The 24,630-nt window shown below is 29.7% G+C and overlaps 3 protein-coding genes and 1 non-coding gene across 4 annotated transcripts; all 4 read left to right on the top strand.

The window, feature by feature from the left end:
• Window positions 1-1,412: 1,412 nt before the first annotated feature.
• Window positions 1,413-4,091, top strand: LOC101208941 (AIG2-like protein D). The gene is made up of 5 exons (XM_004138729.3): window positions 1,413-1,662; window positions 1,936-2,008; window positions 2,728-2,820; window positions 3,125-3,208; window positions 3,622-4,091. The coding sequence occupies exons 1-5, from the start codon at window positions 1,499-1,501 to the stop codon at window positions 3,766-3,768; spliced, it is 561 nt and encodes a 186-aa protein (XP_004138777.1). The 5' UTR covers window positions 1,413-1,498; the 3' UTR covers window positions 3,769-4,091.
• A 1,297-nt stretch (window positions 4,092-5,388) lies between these two features.
• LOC101209184 (AIG2-like protein D) lies at window positions 5,389-8,794 on the top strand. Its single transcript, XM_004138730.3, has 5 exons — window positions 5,389-5,680; window positions 5,923-5,995; window positions 6,439-6,531; window positions 7,122-7,208; window positions 8,432-8,794. Exons 1-5 carry the CDS (start codon window positions 5,514-5,516, stop codon window positions 8,576-8,578), a joined length of 567 nt encoding a protein of 188 aa, XP_004138778.1. The 5' UTR covers window positions 5,389-5,513; the 3' UTR covers window positions 8,579-8,794.
• Window positions 8,795-9,718: 924 nt separating this feature from the next.
• Window positions 9,719-9,841, top strand: LOC116402268. The gene has a single exon (XR_004214782.1). It is a non-coding gene; the product is annotated as a small nucleolar RNA snoR77 (small nucleolar RNA).
• Window positions 9,842-12,664: 2,823 nt separating this feature from the next.
• On the top strand, window positions 12,665-14,888 carry LOC101209431 (chaperone protein DnaJ 2). The gene is made up of 3 exons (XM_011651447.2): window positions 12,665-12,875; window positions 12,955-13,086; window positions 14,381-14,888. The coding sequence occupies exons 1-3, from the start codon at window positions 12,756-12,758 to the stop codon at window positions 14,465-14,467; spliced, it is 339 nt and encodes a 112-aa protein (XP_011649749.1). The 5' UTR covers window positions 12,665-12,755; the 3' UTR covers window positions 14,468-14,888.
• Window positions 14,889-24,630: the final 9,742 nt, after the last annotated feature.

Here is a 24,630-nt window from a genome sequence, read left to right as displayed (position 1 = left end):
TATTTTCGTCAATGCATATTTTCTTTCTTTGTTTGTGTGTTTATTTTTGTCCAATTAACAAAATTGACAAAATATTTTCAGTGATCTTTCTTCAAAAAAGTTATTTATGAAACTCCAATAATATTTTTATTGGGATTTTGTACATTTAGTTTTTTTCTTTTTCTCTAATGAAAACACTCATTAGAGAACCAAACGCTCAAAAAGCGACAAATTAGTTCTCTTCTCACTATAAATTAAAATTTTAAAATATTAAAAAAATTAATCAATAATTTCAGCCATGTCTTGAACTTCAAAATTCAAAATCCACGTTCTCCTAATTTTATATCAAACAATAGCAGAAATCGAGTTTAATTTGAGTAAACAAAAAATATGTAATATTTAATTTTAAATTACTTGTATTTATAAATAACTAGTAGTTGATTGCTAGGAGTCGTTTGAATTGAATAAAAAATATATTTTCTAAATACTTATTTTTGTTTAATTATTTTCAAAATAACTTGTTTTTTAAACTAAATACTAAAAAATTGTATTCTGACAAAATATTTATAAATTTGCAGTTCATTCTAGGCTTTCTAAATTCAAAGCCATAAACCCATTTTCTAAACACAGCTTTTTTATATTCATAGTATTTAAATTGTAAGCTAAACCCTCAAGTTTAAACCTCCCAAATCTGCACGCCAAACGTCTATTAATCTCTGTTACGATTACAACTCTTTTCTTTTGATCTTTTTCATTTTGTTTGTTTTGATGTATACTTTTTGTAGGGACAACGCAAGTTTTATCAGTGAATGGTGTTGACAAGTTCGTTCGGGCTGCCTTTCTTGCATCTCAATTCCAAACACACACCAACAACCAAAAAAAACAAAAATTAGAATAAAAAACGAAGAAGAAACTTGAAAGAGTTTTTTATTACATTTTACAAAATATTGAAAAGTTAAATGTAATTAATTTTGGTTTTGTTTTGTAAAATTTTATATTTTTTTTAAAAAACTCTTTTTTATTACTTCATTTATGAGTTTAGAATGAAAATTTTAAAGCAAGTTGATGGGAAAATATCCAAATCATGGGAGTTGTTAAACTTTGCAGTTTCGTAACCAAATTAATTTTGACATATAACTTAAGGTGTTTGTTGAAATTTGTTGTTCATTTCATTAATATGATATTTGAATGATTTTACACACGTGTACTATTTAATTTCTACACATTTTTAATCAATTTTCTAAATTGATTCCCATTTAAAAATTCAAATGTTTAATTTCAAACAATGAATTATGAGCAAAAATGCAAAAGAAATTAAACTTTTAGAAACGTTTTTTTTTTTTTAATCTTCAAACTTTGGGTTTGTTTAAAAAGAAATATGAATAAGAAGATAGAAGGAAGTTTGATTTTAAAAAATAAAAAACCAAAAATAATTACCGCGGCTTAAACTTCCTTTTTAAATTTTGGATTCAAGTTGATTGCTCAATAACTGTGTAGTGGACAATTGTCGCTGTGAACGATGGGTTCGATGGCGCCGTCGCCTGCGGTGGTTTCTGCTCCTGATTCCGATCAATCTAACAGTCTTCACAACGTTTTCGTCTATGGGACCCTCTTAGCAGACGACATCCTTCGTGTTCTTCTGAAGCGCATTCCTCAATCGTCTTCTGCTGTTCTCCATGGCCAGTCAGTCTCGTCCTACCTACTCTCTTTCTATCTATTTCGCGTATTTTTCTCCGTCTAAACTGAAAATGAAAACGAATGGAACGAATTTCTCAACTAATTTGGTTTCGTTACTTCTTAAGCTAATGAATTGTGATGTTTATTGCACAAAATCGATGTCTAAAACTAGGATGGAGAATGAATCTGGCTACTTGCTTTTGATTATTCGTCTGATCATCATTTAGGATTTCATATGCACGAATTTTGTTGTGAAAATTGGTTGTTTTGATTCTGCAGTCAGAGATTTAGCATTCGAGGACGTTTGTATCCAGCTATTTTGCCTGTTGTGAATGAGAGAGTTACCGGAAAGGTAACCAAAACTTACATTCTTCTCTTTGAAGCTTTGGATTTAATTTTTATTTGTTTTATTTCTTTCTCACCATTGGATTAATTCATGAGATGTTCTATCTTCCTCTCTTGTTTTGGCTTAACAATTTACGTAGTTAGTTGAAAAGTGATCAATATACTTCGTTTTGAGGTGGAGTCAGGATCATCATCAACAATTCATACCATTCATTTCTCTAAGTCATTTTGCTAACCATTTCACTTTCCATTCTTATGCTTGTGAGGTGTCAAAAGACTTTTTTCGATTTCTTGTGTAATCTGAACATGCGCACAGATTGGAACAGTGATATTAAACAATAGGAGCATCACTTTGTTCATGCATGTTGAATTGTCCGAATAGCAAATACAAACGATGAAGTCTAGAACTATAATTCAACATCTTCCTTAACTGTGAAATGTGAAGCAAACAGTAGAACTGAATTCAGTTCGAGTATAGGATGACCATAACCTTTGCATCTCAACATAGAGCATATGTAGTGATAAAAAGGACTGACCAAGAGGTGTTCAATCTATGGTGGCTATCTATCTAGGAACCACAAATGTTGTAGTACAGGTGGGTTGTCTTGTGAGATTAATAAGGTGCATGTAAGCTGCTCGGACACTCATGGATATAAAAGAACATATGGCATATGATAAATTTGTACGTATTCCCTTTTCACAAGGAACGTTTATGCTCATTGGCAGGTTCTCTTTGACATCACGAAACCAGAACTGGATATTTTGGATATATTTGAAGTTGTTGAATATGAAAGAAGGGCTGTTGAGATTTCCTTGGTGGTAAGTATTGGAACCTTTTGGTTCTTAATTCTTTTAATTTAAAAGGCAAAGATGATAATTGAATATGCAGTACCTGGTGGTTTGTACTCCTTGTTTGTGATTGCATATCAGACTTTTCACTTTTGAAATTTCTTTGAGTCTCACGTTTGCTTTTTTGATTTTGAAAATTTATTAACATAATGTTTACTTGGAGAAAACGAAACAAAACCCAAAATCTAATGGTTATGATCAAACGGAATTCAACAGTAGAGGTTGGTTTAATGTTTTGTAGCCATTTTTTTCATTAATCCTTCTTTCTTCTCAGGATGGTTCCGAGAAATTACCAGCTCTTACTTATGTTTGGAGGAACAACGTAGATCCAAACTTGTATGGAGAGTGGAGTTTCGAGGTAATACTTCTTTCTTTACTCCTTTTGTTCTTACCAAAGTGTGTTATAAATTTTAGGCTCAATACATCAAATCATCCCTAATCTACAAGGCAATTGCTCAGTTTGTTTCTAATATTTGAAAAAATTTAATGTATCCCTAATTTCTATGAAATCCTTTCCAGAAAAAACCCATTGAAATTTAAAAGCTTATGTCATTGCCTAAAGCTTGTATTGATAATTTTCTATCCATTGCGAGTTTTATGATGAAGTATTTGAAGTGGAAGGACTTCTTGTCTCCCCATTGTAGACGTGTTTACTTGATAATTATGACATTATTTTCAATTTAGTTATGAATTTATATAATATCATTCGTTTTGATTCGAAACTCGAAAAACGACCTTATTTCTCATTACCTACTACCACATTGAAACCAGGAATGGAAAAAGTTGCGAAGGGAGGAGTTTGTAGAGCTGGCTACTAGATTTGTGGAAGAGTTGCAATTGGCTGAGCCAAAGTCTGACGTGGCAATTTATGACTCGTTTTACAATATAGAACGAGGTGATATCACTCTCATTGATTGATATCAAATAATAAGTGGTATCCAATGTTGAAGAATTTAAATCATTGTTGGTCATCTTACTATCTCATGGTCCATAAAAACAAAGATAATTACATAGCTATGTAATTCCTCTCCCATAAAAGAAAAACAAAAACAAAAGTAATGTATAACAACTTAGAATTGTGTGTGGATATAAAATGTAAATCTATCAACTTCTATCCGTATGTGTGAGATACATTGATAGAAGTTTTTCAATAATGTCTATAACGAGTCGTTTGGATTGTAGATATTATTTCATGGTTATATATATTAATGTATGGATTGGGATGAATATTATTAATTAAATTATATTTATTATTAAATAAAATATTTAATGTTCAATGTTTTCTTTTTCCTCAATTACAAGATAAAAAAAGCACTCACCAAACCCACATTGTTTACACGCAACATTGATTGTGTATTTTCGCCATTGTTTATCATTTCTCATCTTAAATCATTAGCTTACCATACCACCTTTAGTAATTCTTATTTTAAGAACTCATTCTCTTTCTCTCATCATTCTTTATTTTATTTTTTACTTCAAAATCAAAGTAACGTGAAACTTGAAGATTCATGCTTCTAATATTTTGAATCAAGAATTGCATGACGTGGGCTATAGAATTGTTGCTTCTTTTTTTAAAGTTAAATGTTGAGAAATTCTCATGAATAACACAAAAAAAAATATATAGCAAAAATTTTTAATTGGTTAAAGTGTTTGATGAATTTTATTATACTTTACAAATAGTTTTAATATTTTGCTATTTTTTAAAATGATCCATAAATATTTTTGTTGGTGTTTATTATCATTTTATAATTTGTAACAATACCAAAATTTTTAAAAATTATACTAAACAACAACGGTTAAAATTATTCATAAATACATTAAAATTTTAGGTAGAACATGATAGATCCATCCAAATAGACATTTACCAATTAATAAGTTGGAAAATAAAATTTTGTTACATGGGTAAATAAAACAACTTCTCATTACAAATAATAATATACATTGAATAATAAGGAATATATTCATAAACATAACCCAATCTCTCATATGCTACCTTTCCAATGCATATATTATTCCTTATTAGTAGTTAGCCTTTTAATTTAAGAAAATTAACTTTGGAAAAAAAGAAGTTAAACTCTAAAAAATGCCAGTGTTCCAAAATTAACAGTGTAATTTTATACGAAAATTAAGTTATAATTGCGTGACAACGTTTTAGAAAGAAAATTTAGATCACTACATCATTTTAGATCGTATAAACATAATTCTCAATATTGATTTATGTTGAAATTCTAAACAACTTATATTAGAAAAATTGAGATATAAAATGCTTAGAAACTTTAGGGTATGTGACAAATTATAAATCACAGGGTATTTGACAAATTGTTTATAATTATCAAACGGTTAAATTATACGAAATATTCCTAAACTTCTAATTTTTTTTAAAATAACCTAATTTTCAAATTGGACTAAAAGAAGACTAATTTTCAATGAAAACTATGATAAAGTTTTGTTTGAAAAGTATATCGTTTGAAATTTGAAGGGTATTTTTGGAACGTTTAGGTCGTAAAATAAAAGTTGAAAGTTGAAAGTACTTTTTTTAATTCATTAAAATAATGTATTTTATGTGCTACGTATTCTTCTTCAGCGATCAAACAAATTTTCAAATATTCGGTTCAAATAAATTCCCCAATAGCTTTGGTGGAATCTTATCGTCGCTGTGAACGATGAGTTCGATAGCGCCGTCGACGGTGGTGGTTCCTGCTCCTTCTCATTCCGATCGATCAGACAGTCTTCACAACGTTTTCGTCTATGGCTCCCTCTTAGCCGATGACATCGTTCGTGTTCTTCTGAAGCGCATTCCTCAATCCTCTTCTGCTGTTCTCCATGGCTAGTCAGTCTGTTTTTTTTACAAACTCTTTTTCTATCTATTTCGCCCAATTTATCCGTCTAAATTGAAGAGAAAATGAACCCAGTGAATTTCTTTTCCAATTTGTGTTTCATAATTTCTTATGCCAATGAATCGACATCTTAACTTTTCTGGAGAATTAGTCTGTATATTTGTTTATAATTATTCATCTACTGATCATTTAGGTATTCATATGTGTGAAAAAATTGGTTGTTTCGAATCTGCAGTCAGAGATTTAGCGTTAGAGGACGTGTGTATCCAGCTATTTTGCCTGTTGAGAATGAGAGAGTTACCGGAAAGGTAAACAAAACCTACATTCTTCTTTTTGAAGCTCTGGATTTGGGTTTGTTTGCTTCCTTCTATTTAGTTATGATTTTCCCACCATTGGAGTTATACCTGAGATGTTGTTATTGAATTCTCTGATGATTTTTCTTCTTCTTCTTCTGTTTTGGCTTAATAATTTTGTAGTTAGTTGAAAAATGATCAATACTTCGTTTTGAGATGGAGTACTAGATCATGATCACTCATTCAAACTGCAACCATTCTAAATTTGAAGTCAATGATAGATTTTTCAAAACAAATCATGTTGCAAGCGGTTTCATTTTCCATTGTAAACATTCATATGATTGTTGGATGCCAAAGACTTTTATGCTTTCTGACTTGGATTTGTATGATAAACATTGACAGGGGATATGATAAATTTTTATCTCCTTCTCACAAGGAATAGTTATGCTCGTTGGCAGGTTCTCTTTGGCATCACGAATCCAGAACTGTATATTTTGGATATGTTTGAAGATGTTGAATATGAAAAAAGCGTTGTTGAGGCTTCCTTGTTGGTAAGTTATTGGAAACCATTTGGTTCTTATTGGAAACCATTTTGTTCTTCTTAATTCTTAAATGCTTTCCTCGTCTTTAACCATTTTATAATGGACGAATAACCTCAACTTTAGCTATGGATAGTGATGTAAATAGGACAATTCTACATGAATTGCTTGGTGCTTTGAACTCCTTGCTTGTGATTTGATATTAGACTTTTGGTTTGTGTACCAATAGGTCCACTTGAATGCCCAATGCATCCTTTCAAAAACTAAGCTTATAAACACTATTTCTATCCATGTGTTTGTTTGTTTTGTCGTTTATTTCACAATGTTTTAAAAATTCAAGTCAAGTTTCAAGAACTAACAAAAAGATAAATTTTAAAAACTTATTTTTTGTTTTAGAATTTGGTTAAGAATTTAAATCTGTAATTAAAGTCGTTTACTACCGGCATAATTTAAAAAAAACAAAACAAAAACTGAATATAGGTAGATGGATTTGATATACAACTGTCATTTGGGCAGGTGGTCTTGTTTAATGTTTTGTTATTGTTTTCACAGTAGTTTTACTAATCTCAATTTGGCCAACTCCTGTTTCTTTTTCTTCTCAGGATGGTTCCGAGAAAATAACAGCTCTAACTTATGTTTGGAACAACAATAGCTATCCTGACTTTTTGTATGGAGAGTGGAATTTCGAGGTAATACATCTTGTTTATTCTCTATTCCTTATCAATATTTGTGATAAATTTTAGACTAAATATATCTACTCATCCCTAATATTTCAAGCAATACTCAGTTTGGTTTTAATATTTTGAAATTCTCAAGTTTACCCTTTAGTATTTCGATAATTTTCAATTAGATCCTTAAAAAAAACATGGTTGAAATTTGTTAACAAAAAGCCTGTGTCATTGCACTAATTTAGGTACATATATTTTGACATTTGGACCGCCACTTGGATATGTTAGTAAAGTAATTTTTGTTGATAGGTGAATCAAAATTTGAGGTTAAACAAGTTGTATGACATATCAAGTAGCTTATGAGTATTGTCTATCTGTTCGAAATAGATAAATTAACTAAGACAATAGTTTCATGATTCTCAACCATTTTTCATTTTGTTTTTTTTAAAGAGGACCTTAGATCTAAAATTTAGAAATATACATGATTTAGACTTACCCTCTGAGTTAAGTTAAGAACTATTGTTATGTATGTCTTGCCATGAGAAGCACGGACACTTTACCTTGGCCAGTGTATCCGTGACACTCTGACACTTGGTAGACACCTGTCGAACACTTGTTAGTGTAGTAAATGTATTAAACATACATAGAACACTCGTTGAGTAGACTAAAAAGACACATATATGACAATAATAATAACTCTTGAGTGTATAATATATTAAGCCAAGTCTTTTAAGCATATAAATGCATCAACGCATTTGCTATGATTATTTTTTACTATAAAGATGATATATATTTTTTAAAAATAACTTTTAGAATAAACGTGTCTATGTCGTATCGTGTTATGGATTAAAAAAAAAAAAATGGTATGTCACCGTGTCAATCTTGTGTCTTGTCTATGTCTCATATCCGTGTCCGTGCTTCTTAGGTCTTGCTTATATTTTAAATTCAATATGCTAGGTTATATAATAGGGTCATTTTTTTTTATTACGAAAGTTTTTTGTTACACTATTGATGTAATTAAATTTATCATAAATTCGTGAACCTAAGCTTTTTAATAAGTTTGTGATTTAACTTATTTTAAATTAAATTACTTATTTCTCTATTTTGGATGCGTTGACTCAAGTGACGATACTTCTGCTAACTCTCCAGATTTGATTAAGAGTTTATATAATATCAATGGTATTGGTTCAAAATGCTTATATGCCTTTCTTTTTTTTCATTACATTCTATCACATCCAAACAAGGAATGGAAACAATCGCGTATGGACGAGTTTGTTCAGATGACTAGTAGATTTGTGGAAGAGTTGCAATTGCCTGAACCAAAATCAAGAGTGGCAACTTATGAATCGTTCTATCATAAAGAAGGAAATGATAGCCCTCTCATTACTTGATAATTGATATCAAATAGTTGTTCTCAATGTTGAAGAATTCATATCATTGTTGGTCATTTTACTTTGTGTTAGAAAAAGAAAAGAAAAAATATCAAGGATCAGTGTTGTTTCAACTGTAAAACACAAGTTTACTGTTATTGTGCCTTTTTCTTTCACAATAAACAAATGGAAAGAAAAACAGAAGCTTGATAATAAATGGATAAATATCATTTTCAATTTGAGCCTAAACTTTCAATTCGATCACATGTAAACAAGAGTTGGAATTTCTACCATGATTCAAGTCTTTCGATTGAGTCACACATTGAAGTAGAAAAATTCAACCCAATATTAAAATTTTTATAATCTCAAAAATTCAATCAAACAAAGGTTAAGTTAAAGCTACAAAACTCGCAAACAAAGATTATTAATCTTTATAATTTTGGAGTTAGAATTTAGTCGGTATGGTTCCATAAAAAAAACTAAATAGTTGTTTATAAATTAAATTATAATCTTTTAACTTAAAATAAAGTTTTGCAAAATGTAACTTTTATAAATCTTTACCCAAAAATGATGTGGCAATAGTTCGATGACTAGACGAAACTGACGTGGCTGTTTATGAATGAGCTGGTCGCGTACTTTCAACATTTGAATTTTCGATTTTTTCCTTCTATTTTTTCAAATTTAAATTAATTTAAATTTAAAAAAGAAAAAACGGGGAGATTAGGGCTAAAATCGTAATCTCATTAGCTGTCAATGCCCTATATAATGCAAGCGTGTATCACAACAGGTTCTTCAAATTTAGGGTTTCTTTTCAGCAGCAACGATGCTCCATTAATTTAGGGTTAATCTATCTTCCTCTTCATTCTCGATCACTTCGAAGGAGATTTTGAGAGAATCGCTAATTTTATGGGACTGAAGTTTGGCTCTTTGGTCAATTTTATATGCCTTAGAGATGAATGCAGTTCCCTAAACCATCTCTTCAACCTCTTCACCCATATTCGCTGCGGTTCCTTTTCTCCTTGTGAATATCTTTGTTGAGGTTGATACATGATTCATCATTCTTCAACTCAAATCTCTTTTGCTTTATCCTTCCTATTATTGTTGTTTTTTTAATATTTTGAGTCGGGATTTTAAATTCGATTTTGTTCCGAGTAGTAATTCAGGCAGCCCCTATGCAATTTCCATGGCATTGGAGGCGTTAAACTGCTCGTAGATCGAATTGCTTATGCTCTTCAGACTTGCTGAGGTTTCCTCTGAAGCTGGTCTAGTAAGCCTAAGTACATTTGTTAATTTTACCGATTTTGAGTCGTTTTTTTCCTTGCTTTCTGTCTTTGTGTTGTTCATAATTTGAGATCGTTTGGCTGATTAATGATCGGTAAATAAGAATATACGGAAATTGTTCATAATTTGGAGATGTCTATCAAATAAAGCACATAGCAGCGGTAGAACGTCTATCAAATTTAACATCCATCGTACAGTCATTTTTCACTAAATACTCAAACATTTTGAACTTAGGGATTGGATATTAATTTACAAAACTAAAAATTTAGTGGTTGATTAATTGTAATCGAATGAAAATTTTAAGGTAGTAGTGGCATCTTATGATCTTGCCAAATTTTGTAAATCATCCTATTTATAAACAGAACAAACAATCCAATCAACAAGTCGAACATTTATCTGATGAACCAGCCCCAATTTGAAGCCTCTTCTCTCCAGATTTATTTGTAGCATATTTTTCATTTCTTAAGAAGCTAGAAGTTTGATACAAAATATCGAACCAAGCCAAACTGATCCAATGAATTGGCTATTGTTTTCTAGTACCAAAGTGAACCTCTCGGGTTTGAACTTTTGTTAGAAAAATACGAAGTCTAATTGAAACAATTGCTACAGATGCACCTAAAACTACATCGTTCATTAGGAACTCATTTTTTAGAGGACCAATTATTGTGCACTATTTGAAAAGCAATGCTATTCAGGTTGAATTTCAAATGTTAAGATTAGGAATAGACCCAAAATCTAAACAAACAAAACAAACAAGAAATGAAAATTGATTGGGTTAGATTGGTTTGGTTCTTAATTGGTTTTAAATTCAACTTTGATTGGACCGTAAAATTGGTTGGTTTGGTTTCAAAATTGACAATTTCACTCTTACTGGGAAGAAATTTAGTATGGTTTGTAAATTATAAAAAGCTTCATCATTCTATTAGAATAAACAAAACAAAATAATTAAATATAATTAACATTGTCAAGTAATGAACAAAGATAATTACTGAATTATCAAGAATTGAGCATGGTTATATTAGCACATAGTTTTTAAAATGTCTTTGTTATAGGAAATAAAGTTGAAAAAAATAATAAAATTTTCAACTAATGTTTAAAAATATATATAAATTTAGTAAAATGGCCAAAGGACAAAATGTTAATATGTATTAGTAAACAAAACATCAATCAATGAAATAATGGCAAAAGGATATTGCTGATGCCTCTCCTAATGTCATTATAATTCTAAAAGAAGTATGTGTGTACACTTATCACTATATATGAAATATTAAAAATGATTAACACATCGTTATTAAAAATAGGTGAAACATATTTCAAAAATAGTTTATTGTATATATACTACGCTGAGTTCCATATTTTACTTATATACGTGGATCTCACATATTTCATTTTTTCTCATTATTTATATATATATACCAATATATAACAATATATATATTAAACTTTCAAATTCTAAAAATATGTTTTATTAAATTAATATATTTTTTTTTATTTTTTTCTTAAATTAATATTTAAATATCACAATCTTCCACTTTTCTTATTAAATTATTTTTCTAACTTAATTTAATTATTTCTTAATGAGAATTATATATATCTTTTTTTTTCAATTTTCAACTTTTTTTAAAAGAACTCATATATTAACAAAATATGTTATTAAAAATATATTAAACAAATAAAAGTAGTAATAATAATAATTGAGAGAGTTGAAATTACTAAAAAAATATAATAATAATAACCACCAATGGTAATTGAATAAAAAAATTCATATTTATGACAAAAGAAAAAAAACAAAAATTGGTTCGATTACAAATTAAAAACTTAACGAATAATTTTCAATTGCAAATTTGTTATTATTATATTTTTAGAGTAAGTTTCAACTTCTTTTGATTATTATTTTGTTTTGTTTAATATAATTTTTAATAACATATTTTGTTAATATGTGTTTTTTTAAACAGAAAATCAGAAAAAGATATATAATTTTGGTTAAGAGATAATTAAATTAAATTAGAAAAGATGAATTAATAAGAAAATTTGAAAATTGAGATATTTGATATATATATATATTAATTTTTTTATTCAATTAGTAGTGTGTATTGATTTATTATTATTATTATTTTGAGTAACTTCAACTTATTCTAATTATTATTATTACTATTTTCATTTGTTTAATATATTTTTTAATTGTTAATATTTGATTTTTTTAAAAAAAATATTGAAAATTGAAAGAAAATGTATAATTTCGATTAAGTAATAATTAAATTAAATTAGAAAAAATGAATTTGATAAAATAAAAGTGAAGATTGAGATATTTAAAAATAAATAAAGAAAAAAAATTAATTTAATAAAAAAATATTTTTAGAATTTGAATGTTTAATATATATTATTATATGTGGATATATATATATATATATATATATATAAATAATTAATGAGAAAAAATGAAATGTGTGTGATCCAGGTATATAAATAATAAAAAAATAAAAAATATGAGATCGAGTGTAGTATATATATAAAAATAAGAAAAACATAGAAGACTTGAGGTCTATACACGTCTTCACCTCAACTTACCCATTTTTTTAAATATGTTTCAAATTTTATATTATTTTTTAAAAAAATGCTTATTATTTTACTGAAGTATTAAAATTTATTGGAAGTGTTTGCGTAGTAATAATGTTGAACTTATGTAAATATTATTTTTAAATTAAAACAACAATTTGATTTTTCTTCAAAAAAAGAATTTGCTTTAATTATTATTATTACTTTATTAAATTATTTTCTTACTAAAATTTTAATTTTTGGCTTCCGTTGGCGCCGAGATGACGTGCTTTCGTTCCATCCTCAGAAATAATAATGACCGTGACGATGAAGGAAAACCATTCCGTTCTCTTGTTCATTGTTTAGCTCCGTTCCCGCTCCAATGGCCACCATCGCAACAACTCTTACGAAAATCAACCTCGTCAGATTTTCTCCATCTCGATCCTCTTCCCCTAGATCTTCCTTCAATTTTGCTCGTTGCTCACCAATCCAGCAGGTCCAGGTACAAGTACTTACTTCTATACTCTCTATGAAAACTCACTGTTGCTTCTATTTCTTACTGTTTTTGAATTTCCTTTAAGGCTGATTCAACAATTGATTGCGAACCTTGTAACGGTAAAGGATGGATAGTGTGTGATTTCTGTGAAGGCCAGAAGACTAATGTGAAGGTTGAGAAAAATCGTATCTACCGACGCTGTCCGACTTGCCGAGCTGTAAGTGAACTGCTAGTTTCTGCCTTTATTTGTACTTTGAAATGGATGTTTAACGCTATGCCGTTGCATTAGCGATGAATTTCTGCTGGAATAATGTAATGCTGCTGATTTGTTGGTTATCTTTTCTGAGACTCTTATTTAAATGAGGATAGCTGAGGTTGTTAGTCCTTATTGGCCTTTATTTCCATAATTTGTGCTGCTAATTTGCTTCCTATGAGGGACGAGATACATAGATTCTTGTAAAGAATTTTTGAACTCAAAGCCAAGCATTACGTTAATACATTTATTGAAGTTCTTGAATCGTTTTTTTCCCTCTAATCTCTCAAAATCTAAGCATTTGAATGAATTGGCCGTTAATTTCACAATTGGTGCTTCTGCTTCCTAGAACTCAAAAGCGAAGCATTACGTTAATGACTGATGATCTTGAATCCTTTTCTTCTTTCCTGATCACCATTTGTTTTTCCCTGTCGGATTCTATTTTTGTCTTCTTGCAACTACCTTTGTCTCTCATGTTCTATTGTGCTCCCCTCCAGGATCCGGCTATTACAGCTTTCAAGCTTGGTGTTATTCCTGATACTTTGAGCCACTAGTATTCTATTTCAGTTTCTTTAGGAAATATAATTCTAGTGGATTTTGCTGATAATCAGTTTCTTAAAACCTTTATAGCAACCTCTTCTCCTCCTAAAATATGTGTAGCAATGGAGTTAACTAAATGTTAAGGGCAGAAGAAGTGTGGTAAGCTTGTCCTTAAAAGTCTTCACTAGTTTGAGTTCTGCTAGGGACGACAATGGAGAAACTACAGCCGATGATCTTCTGCTATGACGTATATATTGCTGACCTAGGAGAGTATTAGTCAATAACAAAGTCTATCTAATAAAAAGGTGTAAACAACCATCGGGAGTATGATAAGATATCAGAGAGATATTAAGGGTATGTTAGTAAATAGTTACCTAATTTGTTAGGGAAGTGGTAATTAATTCGGGAAATAAGGGGTTAAGTAATATTTGACGAGAAAGTGATCTTGAGATTGGGAGGGTCAATTACCACAGACACTTGGTTTATCTTGTTTTTGTTATCATTTATAATTCAATATATTCAGGTCCTATCATAGTGATATTATGTTTCAGCATTTTGTTCATCTATTCCCGGGAACCAGTGTTTGGGCTCTATCACTTTTAGTGTGGAGAAGTTCAACATGTTGGGAAGCAATAGCTGTTTTGATGCTTCTTTGTTAATTTTCTTTGCATATGCTCACCGACTTAAAAAGCCTAATAAGGCACTGCAATTGTTGCAGGTTGGATATGTTTTATGTTCAAATTGCAAGGTGTTCAAGTGTGTTACTTTCCCAAACTTCAATGACGGTGCAGACCTATCCTTTTGAACCTTCTTGTATCCCTTCAATGATATGGAGTGTAGAGATCTTTGTTCAAAAGAAATTCTGTTGGAAACGGCGTCTTCTGATATGACTAATACATTTTTACCATATCATTTCATGGAAGGAGACTTCCATCGGGCAATGTGGTCATGTCCTTGTATTATATACAAATGTAAAATATAAAAGAAGCAAGTGCAAAGCATCATTTGTTAATTGACTAGTTCACTGGTTTTTTTTCCCTATGATTTTATCTTGGATGATGGTGCTACTGGCAAATCATGAAAGTAATATCTTGGGATAACTTATATTGCAGCCTTTTCTTTTTCCAGGAGTGAAAGGGGGTTGAAGTTGGACTAGAGGAGCTCTCATCTTCTCATTGCTAAGAGTTTTTCTTATATTTTTATTTAATGTGCTTGAACATTGAGTATTTGCTCTTCTGATTATCTGAAGCTAACCTAATTATTCTTGTTTTGTGGTTTATCTTGCTATCCAAATTAACAAAGGATATGCAGGTAATAACAGGGAAATACACTCAACTGTTCGGATGTTGAGGTGAATTTCAAATTCGATAAATGTCTGATTCATCTGAGCATCTTTCGTATATGCATGACTTCAGTTAACGCTTATTAACATGAATTATGTGGAGGAACTATTATTCTTTCTTACCATTCATGGTTAGGTGGTTGATGTATATATTTTAGGCTTCATCTATACCGATGCATGATACCTTATGCACTTCTTCTCTCCAATTTATTTCTTGGTAGCATTAGAATCATGATAGAACACTGATGTAGTGTTTCTGTTATATTGATAATTCAAACACAACTTACAATATAAAACAAAAATTGTGAACCTCAGAATGAGTCACGTTACAGTTAATTCACAGTCAACAAGCAAAGTAAACCTCCTAATCCAAAATATCAAAAACAACACACAAAACAAAATACTAAAAACCAAACCAAAACACAGAACACCAGCCTTTTGCTTCCCCCGTCTTTCAAGGAGTATTGCAGACCTCTTTTACTTCAAAATCTCCTCCTTTCTCCTTTCCCCTTCTCATCGATTTAACTCCCTCTTCCCAGTAACTGTCTTCCAAGTAACTGTATCCCCTTCTTTCCTCTTCTTAACTTCCTCTTTTAATTTTTAATCAACTGTTGGTACCTCACGTGATTTATTTTCCTTTCTTCTATTATAAGTAAATAACAATGGTGGTCTAACACTACTCTCCTCCTCCAAATCCACCTTGTCCTCAAGGTGAAGTCAGGGAATTGCTGTTGAAAATCAGTGCATAGTTCCCATGTAGCTTTGTGTGGTGGCAACCCCTTCCAGCCAATTAAGACTTCTCAATCCTTCGTATTTGGATTCTTTCAATAACCATATACTTCTTCCAGTGATGTCATCCATTCGCGATTTTCATTTAAGGCACTATTTGATGCACTTGCATATGATCACCTACCGCCTTCTTCAATTGAGACACATGAAATATTGGGTGAATTGCAGCAGTGGATGGAAGTTTGAGTTTATAAGCTACTGCTCCAATTTTCTCAATAATTTTGTATGGCCCGAAATATTTAGGAGATAACTTCTCATTCCTTTTCTTTCTTAAAGAAGTTTGTCTGTATGGTCTAAGTTTGAGGAAAACCAGATCTCCCACTCCAAACTCTATATCCCTTCTCTTCAAATCGGCATACCGATTCATCTGTTCTTGTGCAATGATGAGATGTTCCTTCAAGACTCCCAAAACAATATCTCTATCCTTCAGCTGCTGATCTAAAGTGGAATTAGGCGTTTCCATATCACCATAATATGTTAATGGTGGTGGTAGTCGTCCATACACTGCTTGGAAAGGAGTCATACCAAGTGAGCTGTGATATGTTGTGTTATGCCAAAACTCTGCCCAATGCAGCCAATTGGTCCACTCTTTCGGTCTTTCTCCACAAAAACAGCGAAGATATGCTTCCACCCCCTATTAACAACTTCAGTCTGTCCATCTGTTTGTGGATGATAAGCTGAACTTCTGTGGAGTTTAGTACTAGCTAGTTGAAACAACTCGTTCCAGAAATTGCTGATAAATACCCTATCCCGATCAGACACAATAGATTGTGGATATCCATGTAACTACTTTACCACCTCTTTCACAAAAACTGCAACCACTGTTTTAGCTGTATAAGGATGTTTGATGGCCAGAGAATGAGTCACGTTACAGTCAACAAGCAAAATAAACCTCCTAATCCAAAATACCAAAAACAACACACCAAACAAAATACTAAAAACCAAACCAGAACACAGAACACCCCCTTCTCTATTCCCCTTCTCATCGATTTAACTCCCTTGTAACTGTAACCCCTTCTTTCCTTTCTTAACTTCCTATTTTAATTTTTAATTAACTGTTGGTACCTCAGGTGATTTATTTTTCATTCTTCTATTGTAAGTAAATAACAGTGGTGGTCTAACAAATCATTAAAACTTTAATTATTTTGCAGTTAGTGCGCTACAGTGACATTTTTATTTCTGTTGAATGTTTGATTGATCTTCTCAATCTAGAAGATTTTGGTTAATAGTATTCTTTAATTATTTGTTTGCTTATTTGCTTGAGTAACAAGAGGGTTCGGGCACGGTGATGTTTGGGCCGTTTTTAGGTTTCATATTTCTTTGGGGTTCGGATTCGAAGTGTTTTTGTATTTTGTATTTTTGTTATTTAAATGAGGTTCTCTTTCTGGAGGGTTTTGGATTTCTTTTACACCTTAGATTTTTTCCCTCAATTGAATTTGATCGTTTATAGGGTAAAAATTCTTGACTTGGATAAAGGTTTTGTTTCCATCGTTTGTGTAATAAGTTTTTAAACATTCAATTTCTATTCTACATGTCCTTACCATTTTAAAAATTAATCGATGTATACGATTTTTTTTTTTGGGTTCAATTTAAGAGTCCATTGACTACCCTTTCTATACTAGGAGGAACATGAGCCGTGTATTTATTTAGAGGCTAGTTATATATTTTAATTCTGTTAGTCAAAATAGTGGATAAGTTTGTGCATTACAATTTTTTGGAAAAAAAGTTATGGAAATATTTGTTGTCAGTAGAACTTTTTCTTTCTTATCACCACTTCTAACTGAAAGACACCTTACATTTATCACAATTTTGCATGTGAAAGATATCTTGCATCGTCTCCCGATTTCAAAATGTAATACCCCCTCTCCCTTCCAGCAATGCTATTGATGTACATATTCTAGCTTAAAACTTTTAGCTATATAGATAATAGATATGTATGTGTTAGCGTGTGTGTAGGCATGCATGCATGTACCCATATCTGCCAGTTTAACTATCTGTTCTTTTATAACAAAATTTGAGACATAAACTTTTGTTGCTATCTTTCTCCAAATCAATTACGTTGGGAACTTTATCTTATGTTTACTATTGACTTTCTTAAACAGTCTTCTTTCCTTGAACGAAGCTAGAAGCTATTTTCTTCTAGTAAGTTCTTCAATTTCTGATGTATATATTTGTATTTGTATTTGTAGCTTGGTGAATATGGATCCTTGTTAATTTGAGTTTAAATAATCTTTACTTCTTCTGTTTACTAATTATGTTACTTTTATAAGCCAAATGTGAATCATGTGATGTTGTATAAATAAGGTTATTTCCTGAAAACTTTTTACTGATTTGTTTAAATCATCTTTACTTCTTCAGTTTACTAACCTCAGTTGTTGGTTTGAGACTATTTATAATACACTTCCTCTAACATCTACCTAGGGATATGAGCAATGCAGTGTTAGATTGGGTGGCGCCCTCGAAGTTGCAAAGTGACAGCCATAATTGGCGCCCTCTACAAGCTCGATTGGTCGACCTTGAACTTGTGGGCTTTCTGGATGTGCATATATCCATGGCAACTCTAAAAATTTTCATAAACTAAAAATTAAATGATCGAATAAAGATTAAACAACTAAAGAATGGAATGCCAATGAGGATGAAAACGATGAAACGCAAAACCGACTTATTTAAAAATCCTTCATTAATTTTAAGAATAAGCGTAATTGATTGCCTTTTACGACTGCTTTAATTTCTCAAAGTCAAATTATATGCATTATTAATTAATCCTTTCATTATACATATTCAGGGTTTTTGCTTAGCGGTTTCCATCTCCAACCCCTCAGTGGAAATATGAGGTGTCAAAGCTCTTAGAATATTTCCACGAAGTTCATTTTCCAGGTTAGCCACTCTTCTCTGACTAATTTATAGGTTTCTTTTCTTGCTAAATGGAAAATTCTGTCTCACTCGAAAGTTTTAAATAGTAGCCACAAAATGACTCTATGTCCCATACCAGTAACTAGTGGCCTCCAAAAATGATAACAATCTTTTCCTGAGTTTGATAATGGATGTTTGGTGAAAAGGTGAGTTGAAAAATAAGTTTGGAGCATATTACCACTCTACAATGCCTTCAAGTTTCCATGAAGGGACACCTGATTGAAGAAAAGTTTGAATCAAATCATCCTAGTCTAAAATGCACCTAGAATTTTCTATGAAAAGAAAGAAATTAGGATGAATATGATGTAGAAGAGCGTGGTGTTTCCTTCTTTTTTAGACAATGGGTGGGTGTGTGGATCTTGGGATAGCATATCCTTCCTTGAATGGCCACTTCACCATGACAATTTGGTGAGATGGTATTAGCCAGCTTTTCCAAAAAGCTAGTTTCTTTTCCCAACTTAGGCACCATATAGTTGTGTGGAATAGATGAAGAGTTTTATAAGGTTGAAAACTAACAAAGCCTGAATTATGAAGAGTTAGAATGGTCTTTCAAGCACTAAACAGCCAATACATGGGCTTATGTGGAAAACACAAACATATAATCCAAATAATTGTCTGCCACAACATCCCACTTTAAATTTTCAAAAATTTTAATTAACAAACGCAACTACCCATTATACTATTATCCAATACTCTGTTAAAAATTATTTCTTGCATTTTAGCCTTCTCTCTAAAAAATGACCACCATGAGCATATTTCCAATATTCTTGTCTATTGGTTTCTAATATTGCCTTTCATTTCCCTAGAGAAACCCTACAAATTTACCACTAGGTTATTGCATGTGGTGTACTCATGGACAAATGAACAAAAAGTTGAACAAAAATTAAAAACCAATTATCTTGGTTTAGTTTTCTGGGAGCTAAACGGGAATTGGTACAAAAATTAAATAAAGCATCTTAAAAAATTATAAACTACAAAGAAAAGTTATCTAAAAATAGCAAATTAAGATAAAGTTGATAGAAGGAATCCCTTCAGCCTAAATATTTAACAAAGAAAGTTTAATTTGAATTAGTCTGTAGTTTTCATGTTTAAGACATGGAGAAAAACATCCAATATATTAATATGCTTAACCAAGAAATTAATATTCATTTGAATCTATCCAATAATCAAGATGCCCTTCCAATACGAACCTAATTAATCTTGAAAAAACACTTCAGGAAAAAAAAACAAAAAAACAAAAAACAGCTCCTTTTCATACCTTTTTAAAAATGTATTTTTTTTTCGTCCAATTTTTTCAAAGAAATTCTAAATTAATGAATGTGGATTTCTCATCACAACTTCTATTTCAGTTGTTTTTTTGTTTTATATGATTAAACTAACAATATCTTTGTACCTAATAGGAGCATTAGCTCTGTATCTCTAAACTTTTACTTGGTGAACCATTACCAAATTCCCTAAAAGCTATTAATATTGTTATATTAATTAATTAAGTAAATAAAGTATCTTTTAGGTCCTGAATTTTTAGCGATTGGTTCGTTTGGTCTTTTTAAAACAACCAATATGTATATATATATATATATATATATATATATATATATATATATATATATATATAATTATTGGCTGCCAACCTAACGTAAGATTTGAAATTAAGAAAATAATTAAACTGAAATAAAATTTCTCCCTTCGTAGCCAATCCTTAGAGGCACTTATTTCCCTTTCTCTGAACAACAGTAACCTAACTGTATCCTATTTCTAGTGGCATACTCATACCGTCGACACTTTTTTGGATTTGCTCGTGCCGTCACGGGTTTGTATTGGATGATTAAGTTTGTGTCAATAGTATTTTGTTTTTTGGCGAGACTTTTAGTTCATAGAAATATTGTACTTTCTTTGACAATTCTATACTATAATAAATCTGTCTTTATATATATTAGTGGATTTCACATGTAAATCTCCATCTAAATTTATAAACATTCCGGTGGTCCATAATAAGTTGAGGGAGTAAGAAAGAGTCTTCTTCATTCTCCAGTGGAAACTTCCATTCTCTCGTAGTATATTGCAAATTTCTCCCTAAGTAATCAGGATGACATGACATGGTTTTGCTTGCTTTATTTGGGTTAGGTTGAGTTGCTAGGGAAATAAACTACTTAAGTCGTAAGGGTTGGGTGCCATTTTCTTTCCTCTTGTGGGTTAGGTTATGTTATTGCAAAAGCAACCTTTCTATCTAGTTGTGTCTCCTCACATGAGTGAGAGATTGTAAATAACGGAAGAAAAAAAAAAAAGAGGAAATGATAGGTTAAAGGACATTTATTTCCTAAGTTGGTGTTAAATAACTCAACTCCACTAATTTCAAAATTCATTATTGAAATGTGCGTATGTATTAGTAAATTTTATACCTTCTTATTTTTCTTTTTTGCACATTTGTTCATAGACTTCGTATTCTTAGTTTTGCACCTCAAACACAAAATCTATGGGGTTTTCTTAATGTTATTGGGTATATAGGGTTTTAATTGATTTTAATTTTGTTATTAATGTCATTTGATTATGCATTTAATTCTTTATTATTTAAACTTGGTGGATTAAATTTAAAAAAAAATGTGTGGACGAGTTTTTAGTAAAAGTATTTTAATTACAAGTACTTTACTTAAACGTGTTTAGTTATAAATCACTTTAATAATTAGTAAATGTTTTTTTTGGAAAGAACAAAATCAAGAGCAACTTCTAATACTTTTCAAAAGAGAGTAAAATTATTTTTAATCTTTTAATAAAAAAACTTTAAAACTTTTTCGAGAAGAATTTGTATGTTATTGTCAAACTTTTTTTCCCACGTTGATAAGTCCCAATTACAACTTAAAAGGAATTGACTATGAATGATTTAGTTTATGAAAATTAGAAAATGAAATTGAGAAACAAAATATTGTTTGTTTTCTCTATTTTGAAAAACGTTTTTTTTTTTAACTTTAGTTAAAAAGTGGCACATGTCCGTGTTTATTTTTTAAAAAGAAGTTTTAAATATATAACCACACATATTACTTTTTAGTTATAATGTATAATTAAAATTAACATTGAACGACTAAAAAAATATTGAAATTGAAATACTATATTTAAAATTTGATGAAATTAAAAAACTGTAACATTAAATTAAATTAAATGATATGAATTAAAATAGTATTTCGACTCTATTAAAGTTACAACCAGAAAGATAAGTTTAATATTATGTGATTTAAAGTATATTGTCAATCTTTTCACTAAATTCTTTGTAATTTTCTAAGTTTAATCTCAAATCGTAATCAATCTCTGCCATCTTTATATGGGTTTTATACGATTTTTTTATTAGGAGAAAAAAAAAGTTTTTTTAAAAATTTCATATTAAGATTATTTTGAGTTTTTTGTTTTCATGTTAAGATTATTTTGCTCCTTTTGTTTATTTAGAGGTCATTTGAAGATGTTCTTTATCTATTTACTTATTTCATTTTTGAAAAAGCTCTCCATGGAGAAAAAGTTTTCCTTTCATGTTTCTAAATTTCTAGAAACGTTTATTTTTGTGATCTTTTATTTTTTACCCATAAAATGCATATAGAATAATCTTTCTTTTCAAAATAAATGCTCAGTGAATATCATAAATTATCCAATTAAGTTATACGGAAAGTTGACATTTTTCAAATTTGAAGAGGTTGGTATGATTAATCAATATTTATAATTAGGCATCCAAATAAACCAAATTTATAACTCCGAGTGAATGGACGATACGAATAATTACTGTACATAAAACTAAAATTAACTTTAGATAGTATAGCATTCTATTTACTTGTGTGAACTGATTAATCAATATTTATAATTAGGCATCCAAATAAACGAATAAAATCAGTTCACACAAGTAAATAGAATGCTATACTATCTAAAGTTAATTTTAGTTTTATGTACGGTAATTATTCAGATCGTCCTTTCACTCGGAGTTATAAATTCTCCTATTAAATAGTTAATTGGATGCTTGTAATGGAAATCAAACATAGTTATCATAGCCAACATGAACTTAGGACACATGTATATATTTATAGATTTGACACTAATATATCATTTGTTGTATTTTCTATCATTGATATACCGTTTTATATGTCTATCATTTATAGACTATTTTTAATTTACATTTTTTGTAGAGTATTTTATTCGATGTTTATAACTAGTAGAATGCATTTTTACAAAAGGGATATACATTGCTATTAATAATTTATTGTTATTAGCTATAATTAGAACGAGTTTATTAAGGAGTTTATATTCTCAGTTTTTGTATTTTATTATTAATTTTGAAGTGTTAGATTACAATATATTTTAAATAATGTTTTATTACTTTTAAATTTGGTGTTTGATAGAGCGGTTTTGCAAGTCTTGGTTTCAATTCTTGCCTACTTCATTATTGATAAATAACAAATATAAATATTATTGATGTACATTTTTTTTAATGTTTTATTGGTATGTTATATAAATGATAGACCTAATAACAAATAAAAATTTGAACTAATACTAATGGAAAGAAAATTAATGGTAACAGAGTAAGTTGGTTGACATGATTTCTAGTACCATACTGATTGACATGTTAAAACTGTCATATTTACAAATACATTTCGATAGTAATAGATATGCTATTATTTTGTTTTAGATGATTTTCTTATATATAATTATTCTAATTAATTTGTTTTCATAAGAAAACGAGATAACTACTAGGGAATAAATTCATGTTTTTTTTCTTTCAAATAGCAAACTAAAATTGCAAGCTAAAACAATATATTAAGTAGAATTCCACGAGACAAGACTAATTAGACTTTGTCACACAGATGATCAACTACAAACAACTAATCGAGTACAACAACGAGCTACTTCGAAACCTTTACGATGAGAAACATGAACATTGAACAACATAAAATATTTCAAAATTTGTCTTTTAAAGTCTTTTAGCAACACACCTAAAACTGTAGGACCTTCTTAATGCGACCATGTACTCATCAATTAATTTCAATTAAATGATATAATTATTAGGCTTTAAAAAAGTCCAAACAAAGAGTATGCTATGGTATGAGGTGTAGAAACAACAGATAAAAAGTTTAACTCATGTTTGACTGTACTAATAACTATCAAGTTTGTAATTTGAATTTATCTGATTGTTACTAAAATAGAAGTGTAAATCTAGGCCTGATACATTTTTTTCTAAAATTAAAAGGAAAGAAAATACTTCTTCTCAAACTACTTCTATTTCAGATAATAAGAATAATAAATCATTAATAACTTTTTGTTCTCTATACTTTGGATACAAATTAAATACTCACATTTTGTTTGGGTTGCTAATATCATTAGTTACTCAAAATAATTGAAAATAATTCTCACTAATAATAAAAAAAAAAAAGTATCTTCTTTGAACTAAATATTAATAATAGAATAACAATTAAATTCAAAATCCATCAACTAAAATACATTTTCCTAAAACACTATTAGAATCATTCACTTATTTATTAACTCCATTATAAATGAACCAACGTAAATATATAGATCAAAAACGTAAACGGAATTTTGACCATATATTCTAGATTTAAACATTTTTTCTAAATTTTGTTTCATTTTAGTTATTGGAATTTTAGAATACTAATTTTAATTATTGTCTTCACAAAATCCTCATTTTAATTTTTTTTTTTTTTTATTATTCTACATGGACCCATTAACACTTTATTTTAATCTTTAATCTTTTTACTTTTAAATTTGTGGTTTTTCGATTATTTACTCCGGTAGAAAGACAAAGTTGGCATTAACTTTTACCCGATTGATTTGATTATTCTTCATGGGACGTTTTTTTTTTCTTTGTTGAGTGTTGTTTGGTTTGAGCATATTGGAAAAAGAATATAAAATAGCTTATATGATATAATAATAATAAT

This window comes from Cucumis sativus, chromosome 2 (assembly GCF_000004075.3).
Source record: "Cucumis sativus cultivar 9930 chromosome 2, Cucumber_9930_V3, whole genome shotgun sequence".
NCBI classification, from domain to species: domain Eukaryota; kingdom Viridiplantae; phylum Streptophyta; class Magnoliopsida; order Cucurbitales; family Cucurbitaceae; genus Cucumis; species Cucumis sativus.
This window is presented reverse-complemented; position numbering and strand designations above follow the sequence as displayed.

What these genes read in the sequence shown, in the direction of transcription:
- LOC101209431 (XM_011651447.2), top strand. Translation starts at nt 12,756, where the DNA reads ATGGCCACCATCGCAACAACTCTTACGAAAATCAACCTCGTCAGATTT. An exon ending in CACCAATCCAGCAGGTCCAG is followed by an intron (nt 12,876 to 12,954) that starts GTACAAGTACTT and finishes ATTTCCTTTAAG; the next exon opens with GCTGATTCAACAATTGATTG. An exon ending in GCTGTCCGACTTGCCGAGCT is followed by an intron (nt 13,087 to 14,380) that starts GTAAGTGAACTG and finishes CAATTGTTGCAG; the next exon opens with GTTGGATATGTTTTATGTTC.
- LOC101208941 (XM_004138729.3), top strand. Translation starts at nt 1,499, where the DNA reads ATGGGTTCGATGGCGCCGTCGCCTGCGGTGGTTTCTGCTCCTGATTCC. An exon ending in TCTGCTGTTCTCCATGGCCA is followed by an intron (nt 1,663 to 1,935) that starts GTCAGTCTCGTC and finishes TTGATTCTGCAG; the next exon opens with TCAGAGATTTAGCATTCGAG. An exon ending in ATGGAGAGTGGAGTTTCGAG is followed by an intron (nt 3,209 to 3,621) that starts GTAATACTTCTT and finishes CATTGAAACCAG; the next exon opens with GAATGGAAAAAGTTGCGAAG.
- LOC101209184 (XM_004138730.3), top strand. Translation starts at nt 5,514, where the DNA reads ATGAGTTCGATAGCGCCGTCGACGGTGGTGGTTCCTGCTCCTTCTCAT. An exon ending in TCTGCTGTTCTCCATGGCTA is followed by an intron (nt 5,681 to 5,922) that starts GTCAGTCTGTTT and finishes TCGAATCTGCAG; the next exon opens with TCAGAGATTTAGCGTTAGAG. An exon ending in TTGTTGAGGCTTCCTTGTTG is followed by an intron (nt 6,532 to 7,121) that starts GTAAGTTATTGG and finishes TTTTCTTCTCAG; the next exon opens with GATGGTTCCGAGAAAATAAC.